Source organism: Geotrypetes seraphini, chromosome 5 (assembly GCF_902459505.1).
Source record: "Geotrypetes seraphini chromosome 5, aGeoSer1.1, whole genome shotgun sequence".
NCBI classification, from domain to species: Eukaryota; Metazoa; Chordata; class Amphibia; order Gymnophiona; family Dermophiidae; genus Geotrypetes; species Geotrypetes seraphini.
Genome location: NC_047088.1, coordinates 130676961 through 130696936, shown reverse-complemented (window position 1 = coordinate 130696936; position 19976 = coordinate 130676961). Strand labels below are relative to the sequence as shown.

Genomic DNA, 19976 nt, shown 5'->3' with positions numbered 1-19976 from the left:
CGGCAGACTCGAAACTTCTGAGTTTCTTCAAGCAAGTCTGCTTGCGAGGCTGTCCGCATCCGGGCTCAGTGGATGAAGTCACCTACATGTGAGAATAGCTGCCTGCTGTCCCTGGATAACACCTGTTACGGTAAGTAATTGTGCTTTCTTTCCTTCCCCCCTAGTGGGACCCTGCCACACAACCTCACCTTGGCTGAGGATACTTGAAACAAATAATACAGAAGCAATGCTTCTCCTTTAGAGAGCCCAAACTGCCCCTCAGACAAATAAACCAAAAATATACACAAACGCTTTCTTTCAGGCTGCAGCAGTTGTGCTTGAGGATACTTCAGGAAGCTTTTCCCAACAGACCCCCCTGAAGTATAATGCCCCCACTACCCTTGTGCTCATGGGGTAGGGGCTGGGGAACCGTCCACCCTTTGGCTTACTGGTTTAAAGTCCCCACCCAAAAGTTCCCCTATTCAGGGCTAAGTAAAGTCAGGTTACTGAATTCCCGTGCTCTTTCTGCTCGGCTTATCTCTCGGCCTTTAATTCACAAGGGGCACCTCCTCCTCCCCCTTTTCACATTCACACTTCCTTACAGTCCTGACTAAGGGATGAAGAACGCTGCACTGAGAGACCTTAACTTTCATTCCCCTCCCCCCATTCATTAACTCACTGACTGTAATTAGATAGGAGGTCCCAGGCTGCCAAACTGCAATCCATTTTGCTTCCTTCAGAGACCTCCCCCTCCATTTCCATTAGGGACTCCCCGCTCTCTGAGGCTGGATAGGAATTCCCCTCAGAGGCAGTTACCGGCCAGCCCTGCTCTGGAAGCTTTTCTCTTCCACTGAGCCTCTGCCTGGGATCCAGGGGTTTGTTAATTTGGAAGAGCTGTGTGACAGCGTGTTCTCTAGCCCTGGGCTGCGAGGAAAAGCTCCTAGCCGTTTCCTTCCTGCTCTGCACGGCTTGTCTCTCTCTCCCAGTTCCTGCTTCCCCTGAGTGTTCCCAGCTGTGTTGATTTTATGCTGCAGGCTCGTGCTCACTCCCCCTCTGGGTTCATCTTGCCTGTCAGCTCCACCCCTTTCCTTAACCCTTCCTGGGCCAGTTTTCTTTACCAGAGGTTTTACTGGAGAACTGCCCAAGGAATTAGAAAAGGGATTATAGTGCCCTAAATCAGGTATTGTGGTTTCTGTCCTTCTCTCTCTGCCTTGCCCTGCCTGTTGGCTCTTTACAATAGGAACAGAGTTAATGGGCAGCTTCCTGGGCTTAGGAATAGGGACAGCCCTTTGCATGGCAGGGTTTAAAACCGGGTTTAAACCAGTGACAGGAGCTTCCCTGTCACAGTACCTTACAAAATGTTGATCGGACAGACGGGTGCCAAGCCCATCCATTCGACAGGCCAGCCATCTCCGAATGGCTGGCCTTAGGGCCTGATTGGCCCAGGCGGCTCAATCCCCGCCCACAGATGGGGCTTGAGGCGCCTGGGCCAACCAGAATCGACCCAGTTGTCTTAGGCCCCTCCTGTGGGCGGGGCCTTAGGCACATGGACTCAACCGGACCAGGAGGCTTGGGCTCCCTCCTGGTCCCAACGAACTCGACCCGGAGGGGGGGTTGGGATCGCAGGGCAAGAGGGCTTGGGCTCCCTCTTGCCTTGATGTCGTGGGGGGGTGGATTCTGTAACTGGTGTTGTTTTTGACAGACACCGGTTACAGAATCCAGCTTTTAGGTGAAGGACTGGCTTACTGGAGGAAGGTCTTTTCAAACAAATTTGAACAATTTATTTGACTAGATGACCAGAGAGTTGGATAGAGGGAGAGCGCTAGATGTGTTGTTATTTAAATTTTAGGAAAGTCTTTGATATCATTCCACATAGGCATCTAATAAATAAACTGAGTGCCCTCAGTAGGGTTCCAAAGTGACAGACTGGGTCAGGAATTGGTTGAATGAAAGATGAGAGAGGGTAATGGTAAATAGGGGTAAATAGGGATAATTTTGTGGAAAGGTATGTTACCAATGTTGTGCCACAAGGTTTGGTACTTGGGCCTGTTCTTTTTAACATTTTTGTAAGTGATATTGCTGAAGGACTGTCTTGTAAGGTTTGCTTCTTTATGCATGTTACCAAAATCTGCAATAGGGTAGACACCTGTGATGTTGTGGATAACATAAGGAAGGGTCTAGTAAAGCTTGAAGAATGGTACAGAATTTGGCAGCTATGATTTAATGTTATAAATGCAAGTGTCGTGCATTTGGGCTGCAAAAGCCCAAAGGAATGGTATAGTTTAAGGGTTTAGAACTTTTGTGTACAACAGAGGAGCATAACTTCGGTGTGATAATCTTAAGGCAACCAAATAGATAGAAAAGGTAACATTGAAAGCTAGGGAGGTAAAATTCCTAGACATCGTAAATGACTGTTTCTTGGAGCAACTGGTCCAGGAACCGACAAGTGGGAGAGTTATTTTAGATTTTGGTCCTTGGTGGAATGCGGGGAATAGTACAGGAGGTAACTGTGTTGGGCCTGCTGGGAAACAGTGATTATAACGTGATCAGATTTGAACTGATATCTGCAGTGACGTCACTAAAGAAATCTACTGTAGTGGCATTTAATTTTCAGAAGGGCAACTATGATAAAATAAGGCAAATGGTTAAAAAGAATCTGAAAAGATCTGCGGCAAAGGTTAAGACTGTAAACCAGGCATGGATGTTATTAAAAAACTAGTCTTTAAGCCCGTTACATTAACGGGTGCTAGAATAGATGTGTCTGTCTGTGTTTTTTTATCTCTCTTTCCTTTTCCACTGTGTCCTTCTGTCTCCCTCCCCCCCCCCCCCCCCCCCCGAGCAAAGCTGTCTGCCCCCAGCACTCACCTTCCCCTAAAGCAGCCCCCTTTCCCTCTCCCTAACTGTCTCTCCATGGCCCCTTCTGTCTTCCCCCCAGGGCAAAGCTGTTTGCCCCAAGCACACCCCTCCCCTCAAAGCAGCCCCCTTTCCCTCTCTCTCCATGGCCCCTTCTGTCTCCCCCCCCCAGAGCAAAGCTGTTTGCCCCAAGTACAACCCTCCCCCCAAAGCAGCCCCCTTTCCCTCTCCCTCTCCCTGTCTCTCCATGGCCCCTTCTGTCTTCCCCCCAGAGCAAAGCTGTTTGCCCCAAGCACACCCCTCCCCCCAAAGCAGCCTCCTTTCCCTATCTCTCCATGGCCCCTTCTGTCTCCCCCCAGCACACCCCTCTCCCAAAAGCAGCCTCCTTTCCCTCTCCCCCTGGCCCCCTGTATTGATCCCCTTCTTACCCTCCCTCAATCCCGGCGTCTTCTGGCCTGCTCTTCTTCAAAGCAGCCTGCGATCGTGGTGGCTGGCTTTAGCGAACCTCGCAGGCCGTTCTCCAACTCGGTAGCATGTTACCTCTGACGCAATCCCATGCGTCAGAGGGAACGTGCTATTGAGGTTGGAGAGCGGCCTGCGAGGTTCTTTAAAGCCGGCCACGATCGCAGGCTGCTCTGAAGAGGAGGATCAGCAGCTTTGAGCGATGGTGGGAAATGTGTTCCCTGCCAAAGATGCGGGCAGGGAGAGAGAGCTTGCTTGCGCTTCCTCGCAGCAGCAGTTGGTGAGTGAGGGCGGGAGGAGGGGAGTGGCCAGAATTTTCCCTGCCGCCAGGTTCTAAAATGGAACACGGCCACGGATCACACACCACAGCGGCAGGGATCATGGTGTTTTGAAAGCACATGCGCCGGTAAGCTTTTATTATATAGGATGCCATCATGGAAGCCCAGACCAGATGTATTCCACATATTAAGAAAGGTGGAAAAAGAAGAAACGAGAGCTAGCATGGCTAAAAGTTGAAGTGAAAGAGCCAAAAAAAAAAGTCCTTTAAAACATTGAGAAAGCTAAAAAAGAATAAAAGAAGAGAAACGTACTAAAGAAGCTAAAACTTATAGTAACAATTATTTTAGGTACATCAGAAACAGCAAACCTGTGGATGATCAAGGGGCAAAAGGGATGCTTAGGGAGGATTAAGTCCATAGTGGAGAGACTGAATGAATTCTTTGCTTCAGTCTTTACAGAACATGATGTAAGAGATATGCCTGAATTGGAAATATTTTTCAAGGGTAATGATGCAGAACTGAATGAAATCTTGTTGAACATGGAAGATTAGAACACTAGCCAATTTTTTCGACACCTCATCTTTAAATACCCTAATTCATTTGCTAATAATATCAAAACTCGATTAGTGCAATTTGTTATATAAGGGAATCACTCAAAAAGAAATGACGCCTTCAGATTATAAAAATTATCACCAATAAAAGAAAATTTGATCATGCCACTCCACTTCTAAAGAAAGCTCATTGGCTGCCCGTAAACCACAGAATCCTCTATAATAAAACCCTTGCCTGTGCATGCGCTGTTGAAACGGCGTGATTCCTGCCCCCATGATTTCTGCTTCCGTACTATGTTCAATTTGCGGTGTGTGCGTGGTGGTGGAGTCTGTGGCGGTTTGATTTGCAGTGCGTAAGAGGAGCCTGCAGCGCCGATTTTAACCATTGCTGACATCGCTTCCTGCCAACGGCTGTGTGAGACCCGGGAGGAGAGGGGAGGGGGGTGAGAAATGCTACTGATGGCTGGCCTACTACAGGACAGGGGGAGCAGGGAAGGGGTGCTGCTGGACAGGGGGAGGAAAAAGGAAGGGAAAAGGGCTACTGCAGGACAGGGAGAATAGAATGGGTACTGCTGGATGGGGGGAGGTAAAAGGAAGGGAGAAGGGCTATTGCAGGACAGGTGGAGCAGGCAAGAGGTGGGTGCACAGGGAAGGGGGAAATGCTGCTGCACAGGCAAGTGGGGGGGAATGCTGCTGCTGCACAGGGAAGGGGGGAGCCAATGCTGCTGCTGCACAGGGAAGGGGGGAAATGCTGCTGCTGCACAGGGAAGGGAGGGAAGGGGGGAAATGCTGCTGCTGCACAGGGAAGGAGGGAATGCTGCTGCTGCACAGGGAAGTGGTGGGGGAGAGGGATAGGGGGCCAGGGAACAATCTTGGTTTACATTGGGGAAGGGGGAGACAGAAGGGGGCCATGGAGAAAGACAGGCAGGCAGCGCACGAGAACGAAAGACACACACACAGAAAGACAGTGGGCAGGGAAAGAGACAGAAAGAAAGAAAGACAGACAGACAGGGGGCCAGGGAGAGAGATAGAAAGAAAGATAGACAGCGGGAGGGAGAGAGACAGAAAGAAAGGAAGAAAGAGACAGGGGCAGGAAGAGACACAGAAAGAAAGACAGACAGACAGACATATATTCTAGCACCCGTTAATGTAATGGGCTTAAACACTAATATCATATAAAATAGCCTTGATAACCTTTAAAGTTCAAATGACAAAAGCACCCTCATTTTTAGAAAGAACTCTTACTCATCATATTCTGTCCCGATCATTAAGATCCGGAGACAAACCTCTTCTCTCAATTCCTTCTTTAAAAACCATCAATACTTGACAGGATACAATCTTTTCCATGACAGCTCCTCATTTATGGAATTTGCTGCCCGCTTTCCTAAGAGAAGAAACTAGTTTAGAAAGATTTAAAAGTAAATTGAAATGTTTTATTTTTAAAGATGCATTTGAACAGTAAAAGCTACAAGGTTAACAAATTATAAGTACTTTCACCTACTGTTATTTCCCTATATGTTTTTATTTTCTTACGCATTGTACTTCTACCCCTTTCCTCCTGTTCCTGTTGTTGTGCACCAGTCTACGTTTTAGTATTTTTTTCCCCAAATACTACCGTGTTTCCCCGAAAATAAGACCTAGCATCATTTTTGGGGTATTATAGACCAATAAGCCTGACTTCAATGCTAGGTAAAACAGTGTAAACAATTATAAAAAATAAAATTGTGGAACACGTAGACAAACATGATTTAATGGGAGAGATTCAGCATGGGTTCAGCAAAGGGAGGTCTTGCCTTAGCAATTTGCTTGACTTCTTTGAAAGTTACGTCCTCCTTCCACTTCTGAAGGATTCTATTTTAGCTGTAATAGCTTCCTTCACCTCAATCGTCAACCATGCCAGATGCCATTTGGTCTTCCTTCCTCTTTTTTTAATACATGGAATACAGTATATCTGGTCTGGGCTTCTGGAGTGGTGTTTTTGAATAACACCCATGCCTAATCTAAATGTTTATAGTAAAACAAACTGGCTTCAATAGAAGAAAAGGAGTGATTGAGAAGTGACCTAATTAGGCTTGAAAAACTGCTCAGAAATATGAAACTCTGAAGGGAAGGCTGTTAAACCTCCCTTGGAGAAGAGTTCACCTTCCAGTCACTGCAAACTTAACAAGTTTATGGGCACACTCAAAAACTCCAAAGATGTTTGAAAAAACAAAGTTTCAAAGTCTTTCTGTTTTATGCAAGAAATGTCTTCATTTGGTAAAAGTTAAAACTGCCACCACTGAGTTACTTAGCTCTGTTTATTGTCTTTGGGGGTCCCAACGTGGCCCCATTTCGAATCCTGCTTCAGGAGACCCGATGTAGATGAAAATCAGAGAGTAACAAATGTGGACATGTGTGAATCTACAGTTCTTCATTAGCTAAATACTTTTATTGGTCGTGATGTTCAGTTGTATCTAGAAATAAGATTTAAAAACAAGTCTGTGTGAATATAATCTCTAATTCACACTAGACTACAAAGGTTATGCAATCTTTAGGCAAAAGCAGAGGAGAGAAGCTCATAAATTGTACATACCACGGCTCTGGAGACTGACATGTAACAAACTCAAATTGCCATCAAGACGCTGTGGGCTAGCTGCTATTTAAATAGATCAGCTGAGGGGGAGGAGGGCGAAAAAATGTGATCACATGACATGCTGTCAACTTGATGGCTCTATTAAGGTTCACCATGTTGTCCGCACGCTTATGTGTAGAGGAGGCCGCATACATCGTGGCCACCCAGGACCTCCTCAACTTCTGATGCTCCAACTCCGTCAATCGTGTTTCCTGCAGACAGGCTATGTCATTTGAGCTGTGTTAAAATTTTTGTTCTTTTAATAGGGGAGGTAATGCCCGAGACATTCCAGGACACTATTCTCAAATTGTTAGCCAGCGGGTAAGTAAAGGGCATGTACATACAGCAAATAAACAATGTGTAAGAAGAATCCACCCCGGGCTCCCAGCCACACCCAGGGCAGCCAAATGGTGCTCAGGATCTGCCCGAGCATCAGCAGTACCATAGAAAATGCAACTGACATGAGTCTCATTGTCGTTTCGGAACCCACACTCTCCTGTTATCCAAAAAATTTCATCATCAGCCATATTAGCAAAGGAATCCCAACCCCCCCCCTTCCAACCCCATCTACCCCCTGTTCGCATGGTTGTGGTCACAGCTATAGGGCCGCCCCAAGGCTGTTCCAAAGGTGTGAAAGATCACAAAACTATGCCACTCCGGGCCCCGAGTCTCCCAAACAGTAAGAAGACATTAGTCATAATGTGAGCCTGTAGAATGAAAAAACATTGGGAAATCCCCAAATACAGAACATACCAATCCCTGAACTAGAACAATATAACATGGAAATGTAAACAAACTTGAATCATCGTATCAAGTTGCAGCCTAAGTAGTGGAATGCCACACTGCCCCTGAACCAGGAGAGCCTGGCGTCCAGCAGATGCAAATCCAAAGTCACACAAGAGGCAAATGGTAGGTACCGACGCGCATGCTCATTCAAGTAAGGTCCGACTGGGGCAGCACCTGGGTATTCACATAGAGAGCCACCTCAGCTGCTGCCTCAAAAACTTGCCATTGTCCCTGGTGATATATTTTCAAAGTGGCCGGGTACAAAAAAAGAAAGCGTACTTTTTTGTCAGCCAAAGAGGAACAAATTGGATAGAACTGCTTCCTGCGCTCGGTCAAGGCCACTGAATAGTCCTGAAAGATGCGCACCTCCGACTCCTCAAATGATAAAGTCTCTCGGAGTTGTTTATATTTGCACAATATTTCCACTTTGTGATTGTAATTTAAAAGTTTGGCTATTACCATGCGAGGCCTCACCTCTCTTGCCTGCTCCCTTCCCAGCCGGTGTGCCCGTTCCAGGCGGATAGACCCCAAGCCTTCTTTCTTTCAAAGAAAAGGTGCTGGTCAGCCAGACCTCCAGTACTTGTAGGAGCTTAGGTCCGGGCACTGTTTCTGGAATTCCCAAAAAGCGTAAATTCGACCTCCTCGATCTATTTTCCAGATCATCCAGTCTTTCTGCTTGTTTTGGGTCAGCACCTGTAGTTCCTGCAACGTGGTGTCATGGGCTCGCTGCATGTCATCTATGCTTGAAACCCGGGTTTCCAGAGCTGTGGTCTGGCTGGTAGTTTCCATAAGCTTATTTTCAAGTTTTAAAAGCTGCTCAGAGAGTTTGTTAATGCTAGGCTGCATTGCCACTGTCACTGCCTGTGTGAGGGCCGTCAGCGCCTCCGGCGCTATTTGCTCTATCGCTGCTGTGGAGGTGACCGGCGCCATTTTGTCTGTGCCGTGCTGCGGGCGTTCCCGATCTTTTTTCTGGGTGCGGGTGGACATCTGCGGCGCAGGAGAGGACAGAAATCTGTCCATATATTAAGTGCTGTCCCCCAACGCACCTCCGATGGCAGGCAACAGGGCGATTCGGGGCTCGAGGCCCGGGAGCTCAGGCAGCCAGCGTCTGCCTCGGCTCAGGGCATCACGTAATCTCCCCGCTTTGTGTTTTTAAAAATTTTATTGTTGGTAGATTATTTTGACTTGGTCATTTTAAAAGTAGCTCGCAAGCCAAAAAATTGTGGGCGCCCCTGATCTAGAGAATATTTCCTGACCTACTATACAAAATGATAATATCTTAAAACACTGCCACGTCCGGAATTGGTGCAGATCAGTTATGGGATAAATTTGATGCCATAACTGTTGAGGATATAAATCCTCTGGTAAAGAGCTTTTCTACACATTTTTGTGCTTTAGATAAATGTCCCTTGTATCTTTTCTCTAAGATTCCAGATGCTATAAATTCATGGTGGTTACTTTTCTTTAACAACCTGCTATCATAGAGGTCTTTACCAAAACAACAGAATGGTGACTTATCACATACTTCTAATTTCAGACCAGTTGCCAATGTACCTTTCTTAACCAAAATTTTAGAAGCATTAGTGAATAAGCAGCTTTCAAAGTTCATTGACCGTTTTTCCTGTCTGCATGATACTTACCGTAGTTTGGGTTTTGACAGTACAGAGCTGCTATTGCTAACATTAACAACTAAAGTTAAGCAATGATTGAGTCAAGGTTATCAATCTACAGTATTTTGTTACAATTTGATATCAGTGCAGTTTTTGATTCAGTCAGTCATATTTTGCTGATCAATAAATTGAGTGAGTTGGGTATAGGTGGATCTGAACTTAATTGGTTTAACAATTTTTTATAGTAAACAGGAATTATAGCATCCTGAAAAATGGAACCTTTTCTAGGAACTGGGCTTCTTTTTGTGGAGTACCACAGGGCTCTTCTATTTCTCCTATGCTTTTTAATATCTTTGAGTATTCTGTAAAAAGTACGTTTGTCATACAAAGTTTGTATGTTCTATGCTGATATTTTTTTTATTAATTCTGTTAAGTTCAAACAAGGAGGACATTTCAACTAAGATCAAGTTTCCAAGTTTTATTAAAAATTTGATTAAACGCTTATATAATTTCTAAGCAATTTACATTAAAAATAATATTTACAAAGACAAAAACAATACTAATGTTAATACTGACTGACAAGAAACATAAGTAAAGAAGGGGGAGAACTACAATTTTTTTAAAGCAAAGAAACAGTCAAGGTAAACACATTAAGGGAGGGGAAGGTTTTTTTAGCTTTATAAGGCTAGTTTCTGGTATTTAAAGTCTATCTATATATCCCTGTTAATGGATAATTACAACCAATTCTGAACTTAATTCTAAAAAGCATCATTAAATAGAAATGTTTTAGGAGCAATTTTAAATTTATCTAACTGTCTTTCTCCAAATTTGTGGAGCTATAATGGAGAAAATCTCCGCTCTTCTCGTATTTATGAGTTTCAACAATGGAATTGTTAAGAGATTTTGTTCCGCTGATCTAAGTGTTCATAAGGCAACAGCAGTCTGTCAAGAAAGATAGGTTGTTGTGTTTGCCGGATTTTACATTTCAGAAGCGTTAGTTTATAGGTTATCCTATGTGGAATTGGTAGCCAGTGGGCACTTTTTAGAAGGGGTGTGACATGATCAAACTTTTTTGAATTAGTAATGACTTTTATTGCTGTGTTCTGAATAATTTGTAAACGTCGTATTTCTTTTGGGGGCAAGTTATTGTATAAAGCATTGCAATAATCCAATTTTGAAATGACCAGAGAATGTATTAATATATTGAGTGATGCCAAATCCAGTACTTTTGTTAGAGATCTAATCATTTTTAATTTAAAGAAGCAGTTTTTGACGTTTGAGCTAATCTGATCATGATAGGCTAATTTGTGATCTAGAAATGATACCTAGGATTTTAACTGAACTGACAGGTTGAATGGTAGAATTATCAATCATAATTGGACTTTTTGTGTAAGGCCATCTTTCCAAGGAATTAACATTGTCTTAGTTTTATTGAGATTGAGGGCCAGCATATTGTCTCTTAACCAACAGCTAATTTGTCCCAATTTTGCATTCAATTCAAGTATATCATTTGAGCTCTCGGTGTCTATTGGGTACAGAATTTGTATGTCATCTGCATACGCATACATTGTTAGACCAATTGATTGACCTAGCATCATAAGTGGTGAGAAGAAAATGTTGAAAAGGAGGGGTGAAAGAACGGAGTCCTGTGGAATACCATAAGTATTTGGGGCAAAATCAGAAAATGTGCTATTAAAAATTACCTTAGATTCACGATCTGCAAGATCACTGATTGCATGAATAGAATTGGAGATTGGGCTTCTACTAATAAGTTGAAATTGAATGTAAGTAAGGCGAAGGTTCTTTGGTTTCCTAATTCACTGTCTTCTGTTCCTTCATTTCTTACTCTACAATCAGGTACTACCCTGCAAGTAGATAAAACATCCAAAATTTTGGGTATTCTTTTAGACTCTTCTCTTACATTTGAAGATCAAATTTCTAATTTATGGAGGAAGATTTTATATATTATGAGGAAACTTAGGCTAGTGAAGCCGGGCTTTTTTGAATATCATTTTGCACTGTTTGGATGTTAGTGTTACCTCAAATTGATTACTGTAATCCATAATAATAAAACCCTTAGCGCGCATATGCACTTGAAACTCCGTGCCTTCGCAGTAGGAGCCTGCAGTGGTTTCTCCAACAGCCTCCATCCTCATATGCATACTCGGCAATGGCTTCCCCCCTCCCACACCCCAGCCAGCTTGTGCCTCGACGAATGGCAAATGTCCAGGCCTCTAGGGGTCAAGGCACCACTGCCAGGCGCACAGATAGGGACTAGCAGGGTTTCCCCAGACCGAGGGTAGCCACTAGACGTGGTGGAACATGACCGCAGCTCTTCAGCATTGTGACTGGGTTCACTTGCCAGGAAGCCAAGGATCCGGAGGTAAAAGGGAGGAGAGCTGCGATCGGACATCTTGCCTGCATCTCGGGGACGCATCCTATTTACCTCCGCTGGAAAACGCAAAAAAAGCCGAATTCTCCCTCCCAACCGACTTGAAAGGAAATGACATCCTTGCAGAGCAGGAGGAGACAGAAAGAAAGAAAGAAAGACAGATAGAAAGGGGGCCAGGGAGAGAGACAGAAAGAAAGACAGACACACCGAAAGACATGGGGGCAGGGAGAGAGACAAAAAGAAAGAAAAAGACAGACAGCGGACAGGGAGAGAGACAGAAAAACAGACAGGAGACCAGGGAGAGAGACAGAAAGAAAGACAGACAGACAGGGGGCAGGGAGAGAGAGACAGAAAGACAGACAGACAGACATCTGGCTGGGAGAGAGACAGAAAGAAAGACAGACAGAGGGCCAGGGAGAGAGACAGAAAGAAAGACAGACAGTTAGTGGGGCAGGAAGAGAGACATGGGGAGAGAAAGAAAGAAAAGACGGGGGCAGGGATAGAGAGACAGATGGGGTGCCAATTCACAAAAATGGTCGCAAGATGAAGTGGGAAACTACAACTGGTAAGCCTCACTTTGGTTATTAGAAAAATAATGGAAGTGTTGCTGAAAGAAAGGATAGTGAAATTCCTAGAATCTAATGAGTTACAGCAGGGGTTCCCACACTTTTTTGGCTTGTGAGCTACTTTTAAAATGACCAAGTCAAAATGATCTACTAACAATAACATTTTTAAAAACACAAAGCACACTGTACGCAGAAAAAATGTTAATTATCATTTATATTCGGGGGGTTTTCAAAGAGGTCAACGCAGATGACTTTAAAATATACAATGTCACCTCAATAACAACTATACAAAAATAGACAAATATACCCCTCCCCTAAACCACGATAGCATTTTTTAGCACAGGGAGCTGCGCTGAATGCCCCGCACTGCTCCCGATGCTTATAGGCACCCTGCGCTAAAAACCGCTATAGTGGTTTAGTAAAAGGGGGCAATAGAAGTTTAGTAAAAGGAGGCTATAGTGGTTTAATAAAAGGGGGCAATAGTGCAAAATATAGACAGCAGAAATAAATTCAGACACATTTTCATCACTAAATTTAAAATAAAATGGACTCATTTTGATGACTAAATTTAAAATAAAATCATTTTTCCTACCTTTGCTGTCTGGTGATTTTATGAGTCTCTGTTTGCACTTCCTTCTTCTGACTGTAAATCCAATATTTCTTTCTGCCTCCTGCATGCTTCCTCTCTTCCAGACCTCATTCCATTCCCCAACCAAACATCTCTCTCTGTCCCTCCATGAGTCCAACTTTTTCTTCCTCTCTTCCTGCGCTCTCCCCTTTCTTTCGTTCTCTCTCTTTCCATGCCCCCCTTCTTTCTTTTTCTCTGTCTTTCTTTCTCTCTCCCTGCCTCCCTTTCTTTCTCTCTCTCTCCCTGCCCCCCCCAAGTCACCGCTGCCAATTTCCCCCTGCTTCCCCTATGCCAGGCCAAGCGCAAGGCCTGGCCCACAAGCCTTCCCCCCTCCCTCCCTCCCCCCCCCCCGACGTCGGAGAGGAAGTTCTGGGCCAGCCAGGCAGCGATTGACTGGCCCAGAACTTCCTCTCTGACATCAGAATTGACATCGGGGGAAGGCTGTGGGCCCAGGATAGGCTCTGCGATCGACTTGTGTTGCCTTTGCGATCTACTGGTCGGTCGCGATCGACCTTTTGGGCACCCCTGGGTTACAGGATCCGAGGCAACAAGACTTTACTAAAGGTAAATCGTGCCAAACAAATCTGATTGAATTTTTCAATTGGGTGACCAGAGAATTGGACCAAGGACATATGCTAGATGTAATTTATTTAAATTTCAGCATGGTTCCTCATAGGAGGCTCTTGAACAAACTTGATGGGCTGAAGTTGACGGCAGACACCAGAGGGTGGTGATTAATGGAATTCATTCAGAGGAAGAAAAGGTGGGCAGTGCAGAACCTCAGGGTTCGGTGCTGGGGCCGATCCTTTTCAATATGTTTGTGAGCGACATTGCTGAAGGGTTAGAAGGAAAGGTTTACCTCTTTGCGGGTGATACCAAAATTTGTAACAGAGTAGACACTGGGGAGGGAGTGAAAAACATGAAAAAGTGTTCCGCCACTTATTTCTGTCAAATGGGATGATCAGTGACACTCAGAAAAGCACACAGACAATATAAAGCATAAACAATAACACTTTATTATACTTATATATATAGATGAATATAAAAATAGAATAACATCACCGTAATCTCAGGCAAACACTCTTCCTTCACAATTGGGAATCCATGCAATTGATAGGCGAGTAGACCCAGGAGACTGTCCCTTTAGACATCTTGGATTCTGTCCCTGGAGATGTCTTGGATTCTAATGTTAGGGTCAGAATTCCAGTCTTATATAGGATGCAAACTGCGGAGTTCATAGTAAAAGCATAAACAGCTGGTCCTGCTATTACGATTAGTAAAACAGCAGGTCCTGCTCTTTTGTTCTTTGTTTTGACAACACCTAGGTCAAGGAGGTGTTGCAGAGACCGGTTTTCCATCTGTTCTTTTGATGTTATCAAGGAGGTGTTACAGAGACCGGTTTCCCATCTGTCCTTTTGATGCTGTTTGGGCAACTCCCAGGTCAAAAAGGTCAAGATAACAGATACTTGTTGTGGAAACCTTTGATGTTGTCTTGGCAACACCCAGATCAGATAAGCAGACTTGAGGAGACATATTACATAGTATGTTGAGTTCCAGTTACCCCCCTGGCCATCGCCATAACAAAAAGGATCTGCAAAATTTAGGGGAATGGTCTAATACCTTGGAACTAAAATTCAGTGCAAAGAAGTGCAGAGTAATGCATTTGGGGATTAGAAATTAGAAGGAGCTATATGTGCTGGTAGATGAGAGGCTGATATGCACGGATGGGGAGAGGGAACTTGGGGTGATAGTGTTTGAAGATCTAAAAGCAAAGACACAGTGTGACAAGGTGGTGGCTTTAGCCAGAAAGATGCTGGGCTGTATAGGAAGAGGCGTAGCCAGTAGAAGAAAGAAGGTGGTGATGCCCCTGTACAGGTCATTGGTGAGTCCCCACTTGGAGTATTGTATTCAATTTTGAAGATCGTATCTGACAAAGGATATAAGAAGACTTGAAGGGGGTCCAGAGGAAAGCGACGAAAATGGTAGGAGGTTTGCATAAAAAAATGTATGATGAGAGACTGGAAGCCCTGAATATATATACCCTAGAACAGGGGTGCCCACACTTTTTTGGCTTGCGAGCTACTTTTAAAATGACCAAGTCAAAATGATCTACCAACAATAAAATTTTAAAAAACACAAAGCACACTGTACGCAGAGAAAATGTTAATTATCATTTATATTCTGGGGTTTTTTTTCAAAGAGATCATGGCAGATGACTTTAAAATATGCAATGTCACCTCAATAACATCTTTACAAAAATAGACAAATATACTCACTCCCTTTTTACTAAACCGCGATAGCATTTTTTAGCTCAGGGAGCTGCACTGAATGCCCCCACTCTGCTCTCAACTCTCATAGGCTCCTTGTGCTAAAATCTACTACTGTGGTTTAGTAAAAGTGGGCCATAGTGCAAAATATAGACAGCAGATATAAATTCTCAAAACGGACATATTTTTGATCACTAAATTGAAAATAAAATCATTTTTCCAACCTTTGTTGTCTGGTGATTTCATGAGTCTCTGGTTGCACTTTCTTCTTCTGACTGTGCATCCAATATTTCTTCCCTTCTTTCTGCCTCCTGCGTGCTTTGTCTTCTCCTGCGTGTTTCGTCATTCCATTCCCCAACCAACATCTCTGTCCTTCCCATGAGTCCGACTTTTTCTTCCTCTGTCCCTGCCCCCCTCTTTCTTTGTCTGTCATTCTGTCTCCCTGCCCCTTTCTTTCTCTCCCTGCCCCCTTTCTTACTCTCTTTCTTTCTGTCTCCCTGTCTGTCTTTCTGCCTCCCTGTCTGTCTTTCTGTCTCCCTGTTCTGCTTCCCTGTCTTTCTGTCTCCCCTTTCTTTCTCTCCAGGCCACCGCCAGGGCTATCGTCTGGGAACAGGCCCCAAGCTACCGATGCCACTGTTGCCGCAGAGTTCTTCATTTTCCGACACGGCAACAGGCCAGTAACCTTCTCCCTGACATCAATTCTGATGTCGGAGAGGAAGTTCCGAGCCAGCCAGGCAACGATTGGCTGGCCTGGAATGTCCTCTCCGACATCAGAATTGACAGGGGGGAGGCTGGCGTGCCCGGCGCTTCTTTAGTCGCTGCTGGCCTGCTGTGGTATCAAGGAACAAGGGAGAATGCAAAAGCAATGCCTGCGATTGACTCGCGTTGCTTTTGCGATCTACTGGTCGATCGCAATCGACCTTTTGGGCACCCCTGCCCTAGAGGAAAGGAGGGAAAGGGAAGATATGATTCAGATGTTCAAATACTTGAAAGGTATTAATGTAGAACGAAATCTTTTGCAGATAAAGAAAAATGGTAAAACCAGAGGGCACATTATGAGGTTGAAGGGTGGTAGACTCAAGAGTAATGTAAGGAAATTTTTCTTTACGGAGAGGGTGATTGATGCCTGGAATGCGCTCCCGAGGGAGATGTTGAAGTTCAGAAGTTTTTAAACTAGGAAGAAGGGGAAAGCCGACAGTCGACCGAGAGAGAGAGTCAATGGTTCGGGAGCCGGTATACCCAGAGGATATATACCGCATATCAACAATGGATCCAAGAGGAAAAAGAACAAGGAACTGGCGTGGCACACTGTAGCGGTGAAGGAAGCGATCAGAGAGAAGAAAACTTTGTTTAAGGAATGGAAAAGGTCAAAACTGGAATAGGCACAAATAACATCAACGCAGGTGCCATAAGGCGGTAAAAGGGGCCAAAAGAGACTACAAGGAAAAAATAGCCAAGGAGGCGAAAAACTTCAAGCTGTTCTTTCTATATATTAAGGGGAAATGACCCACGAAGGAAGTGGTGGGACCATTGGATGACCATGGAATGAAGGGAGTGCTAAAGGAGGACAAAGCCTTCGCTGACAAACTGAACACATTTTTTGTGTCTGTATTAACCGAAGAGGATATACACAACATACTGGAACCCATCAGGCTATATGAAGACGGGAAACTGACAGGGTTGACAGACAGTCTAGAAGAGGCATGCAGGCATATTGATAGGCTTAAGAGCAATAAATCCCCAGGACCGGATGACATCCATCTGAGGGTCATCAAGGAACTGAAAAGGACTATAGCTGAACTGCTTCAACTAATAGCCAATCTGTCGATCAAATTGGGAAAGATTCCAGAAGACTGGAAGGTGGCGAATGTTACACCGAACTTCAAAAAAGGTTTGAAGGAAGATCCGGGAAACTACAGACCGGTGAGTCTGACCTCGGTACCGGGAAAGATGGTAGAGCCGCTAATAAAGGACCGTATTATATGATCACCTTGACGGACACGATCTGATGAGGACCAGCCATCATGGCTTCAGCATAAGGAGATCCTGTTTGACGAACTTGCTGCACTTCTTCGAGGGAGTAAACAGGCAGATAGACAAGGGTGACCCGGTCGTCATTGTATATCTGAATTTTCAGAAGGCGTTCAACAAGGTTCCGCATGAACAACTACTTCGGAAAATTGCGAGCCATGGAATTGAGGGTGAAATACACACGTGGATTAAAAACTGGCTGGAGGATAGGAAACAGAGAGTGGGGGTAAATGGACAATACTCGGACTGGAAGAGCGTCACCAGTGGGGTGCCGCAGGGCTCAGTGCTTGGACCCCTGCTCTTCAACATCTTTATAAACGATCTGGACATTGGTACGACGAGCAAGGTGATTAAATTTGCAGACGATACAAAATTATTCAGAGTAGTGAAGACACTGGGATTGCGAAGATCTGCAACGTGACATAATCAAGCTTGAGAAATGGGCATCAATATGGCAAATGAGGTTCAATGTGGATAAGTGTAAAGTGATGCATGTTGGTAACAAAAATCTCATACACGAATACAGGATGTCCGGGGAAGTACTTGGAGAGACCTCATAGGAAAGAAACTTGGTAGTTCTGATCGACAAGTCAATGAAGCCATACTCACAATGCATGGCGGCGGAAAGGGCAAAGAAAATGCTAGAAATGATTAAGAAGGGGATCATAAACAGATCGGAGAAGGTTATCATACCGCTGTACTGGGCCATGGTGCGCCCTCACCTGGAGTACTGCATCCAGCACTGGTTACCGTACATGCTACTTGAAAGGGTCCAGAGAAGGGCAACTAAGATGGTTAAGATGCTGGAGGAGTTGCCGTACAGTGAAAGATTAGAGAAACTGGGCCTCTTCTACCTTGAAAAGAGGAGACTGAGAGGGGACATGATCAAAACGTTCAAATACTGAAGGGAAAGACAGGTTATTCACCCTCTCCAAGGTAGAGAGAACGAGAGTGCACTCTCTAAAGTTAAAAGTGGATAGATTCCGTAAAACGTAAGGAAGTTCTTCTTTACCCAGAGAGTGCTAGAAAACTGGAACGCTCTTCCAGAGGCTATTATAGGGGAAAACACTCTCCAGGGATTCAAGACAAAGTTGGACAAAGTTCCTGCTAAACCGGAATGTACGCAGGTGAGGCTGGACTCATTTAGACACTGGTCTTTGACCAAAGGGTCGCCACATGAGCGGAATGCTGGGCACGATGGACCTCTGGTCTGACCCAGCAGCAGCAATTCTTATGTTCTTATGGTGGAGACGAAAATGATGACGTAGTTCAAAAAAACATGGGATAAACACAGAGGATCTCTAATCAGAAAATAATGGTATTTATTGAAGAACTAAGGCCAGTACAGGGCAGACCTTCACGGTCTGTGTCATGTATATGGCCATTCAATTGAGGATAGGCTGGAATGTTTCAGATGAGCTGGAGTGAGGTTCGACAGAGACTCCAGTAGATGCACAGTACCAGGCAGAACTCTGGGTTTCTGGCCCAGAAATATCTAAGAAAAAGAGCAATTTAAATTAAATCATTAAATTATAAAGGGTGTATGTTTGGGCAGACTGGATGGACCATTCAGGTCTTTATCTGATGTCATTTACTATGATACTTATAGCATATGAAAGTTTGATTTTGAAAGATATTGAGAAGTTAGAAGACAAGGGAAAGAAAATCTATTACAGTTTGACTAAGCAAGAAAAAGCAGTAATTGAGTCATTAGAAAAGGATGCGAACATAATAGTAAAACCTTCAGATAAGGGAGGGGGAGTAGTTGTGATGAATATTGAACAATGTACAAGAGAAATTAATAGACAATTGGAAGATCATAAATTCTATATGCCACTTCAAAGTGACCCAACTCTGAATATTAAGGAAAAGATTGGCAAAGTTCTCAAGATAGGGTTAGAGGGAGGTTATTTAACTAAAAAGAAATTTGAATTTTTAAATGTTGATTTTCCACGTATTCCAGTGTTCTATATCCTGCCAAAAATACACAAGTCTTTAGAAAGATCACAGGGGAGACCAATTGTCTCTGATAATGAGTCTATTTTAGAATCGCTTTCAATCTTTTTAGATAATTTTCTTGAGACCTATGATTACAAATATTCCATCATATGTTAGACACTCCTCATATATGGTTGAACTCTTAGATTGTATACAAATTGAATCTGAATATATTTTAGCTACTTTAGATGTAGAGGGGTTAAACACAACCCCAAGATGGTGCTTTAAGAGTTATAAAAGAGGCTTTGTTAAAGAATAAAAACATTTGTCAACGTATACATGTAGAATTTTTATTGACATTATCAAAAATTGTTCTGAAAGAAAATTATTTTTGTTTTGATGAGATATTTTTCTTTCTTTTTTTAATTATTTATTTATAATTTCTATGCAACCAAAAATGGTACAAGAAATACTGAAATATATATGGTTAGTCAACACTGACTGAAGAAAATGTACAAAGCAATATACAACTTATATAGTCCTCAATTCAAGGAGGTAGGCAAGACATAAACAGAAAAACCCCTGGGGAGAAGGGATATAAGTACAATTAAGACATAAAGCAAAAGAGCAATACTTAGATATTAACCTACTATTTAACTAAATTCTGCACTAAACACTTGATTCATTATGGCTGTGTTGGAATCCCTTTACTTTCCAAGAAAAAAACCTAATTGGGCAGGCTCAAAAAATATATATATTTTTCCCTTGATAGGAAATAAAACATTTGCAAGGAAATCTTAAAAGATTGCCCCCACAGAAATCACTTTAGGACGAAATTGCAAGAATTATTTCCTCCTGGATTGTGTCCATTTCGCGACATCTGGAAATATGTATACCCTTTCACCTAAAAAGGTGATTTGTTTTAAATTAAAGTACAATTTCAACAGCATTTCTTTATCCTGTAAAAATACAAGAGAGACTAACAATGTCGCCCGACCCACTGTTTCAATTTCAGAAGATTGCA

The 19976-nt window shown here is 43.6% G+C and overlaps 1 protein-coding gene across 8 annotated transcripts in view; it reads left to right on the top strand.

Moving 5' to 3' along the window:
- UBE2F (ubiquitin conjugating enzyme E2 F (putative)) overlaps positions 1-19976 on the top strand; it is a 625415-nt gene that overhangs the window by 590792 nt on the left and 14647 nt on the right. For 2 of the 8 annotated variants that reach the window (XM_033944352.1, XM_033944351.1), the window contains one exon: positions 7001-7055. The exons of the other annotated variants lie outside the window; for them this stretch is intronic. In XM_033944352.1, the coding sequence (XP_033800243.1) occupies positions 7001-7009 (9 nt within the window). In that variant the 3' untranslated portion in view covers positions 7010-7055. The remainder of the gene's footprint in view (positions 1-7000; positions 7056-19976) is intronic. 8 annotated transcript variants of the gene reach the window in all.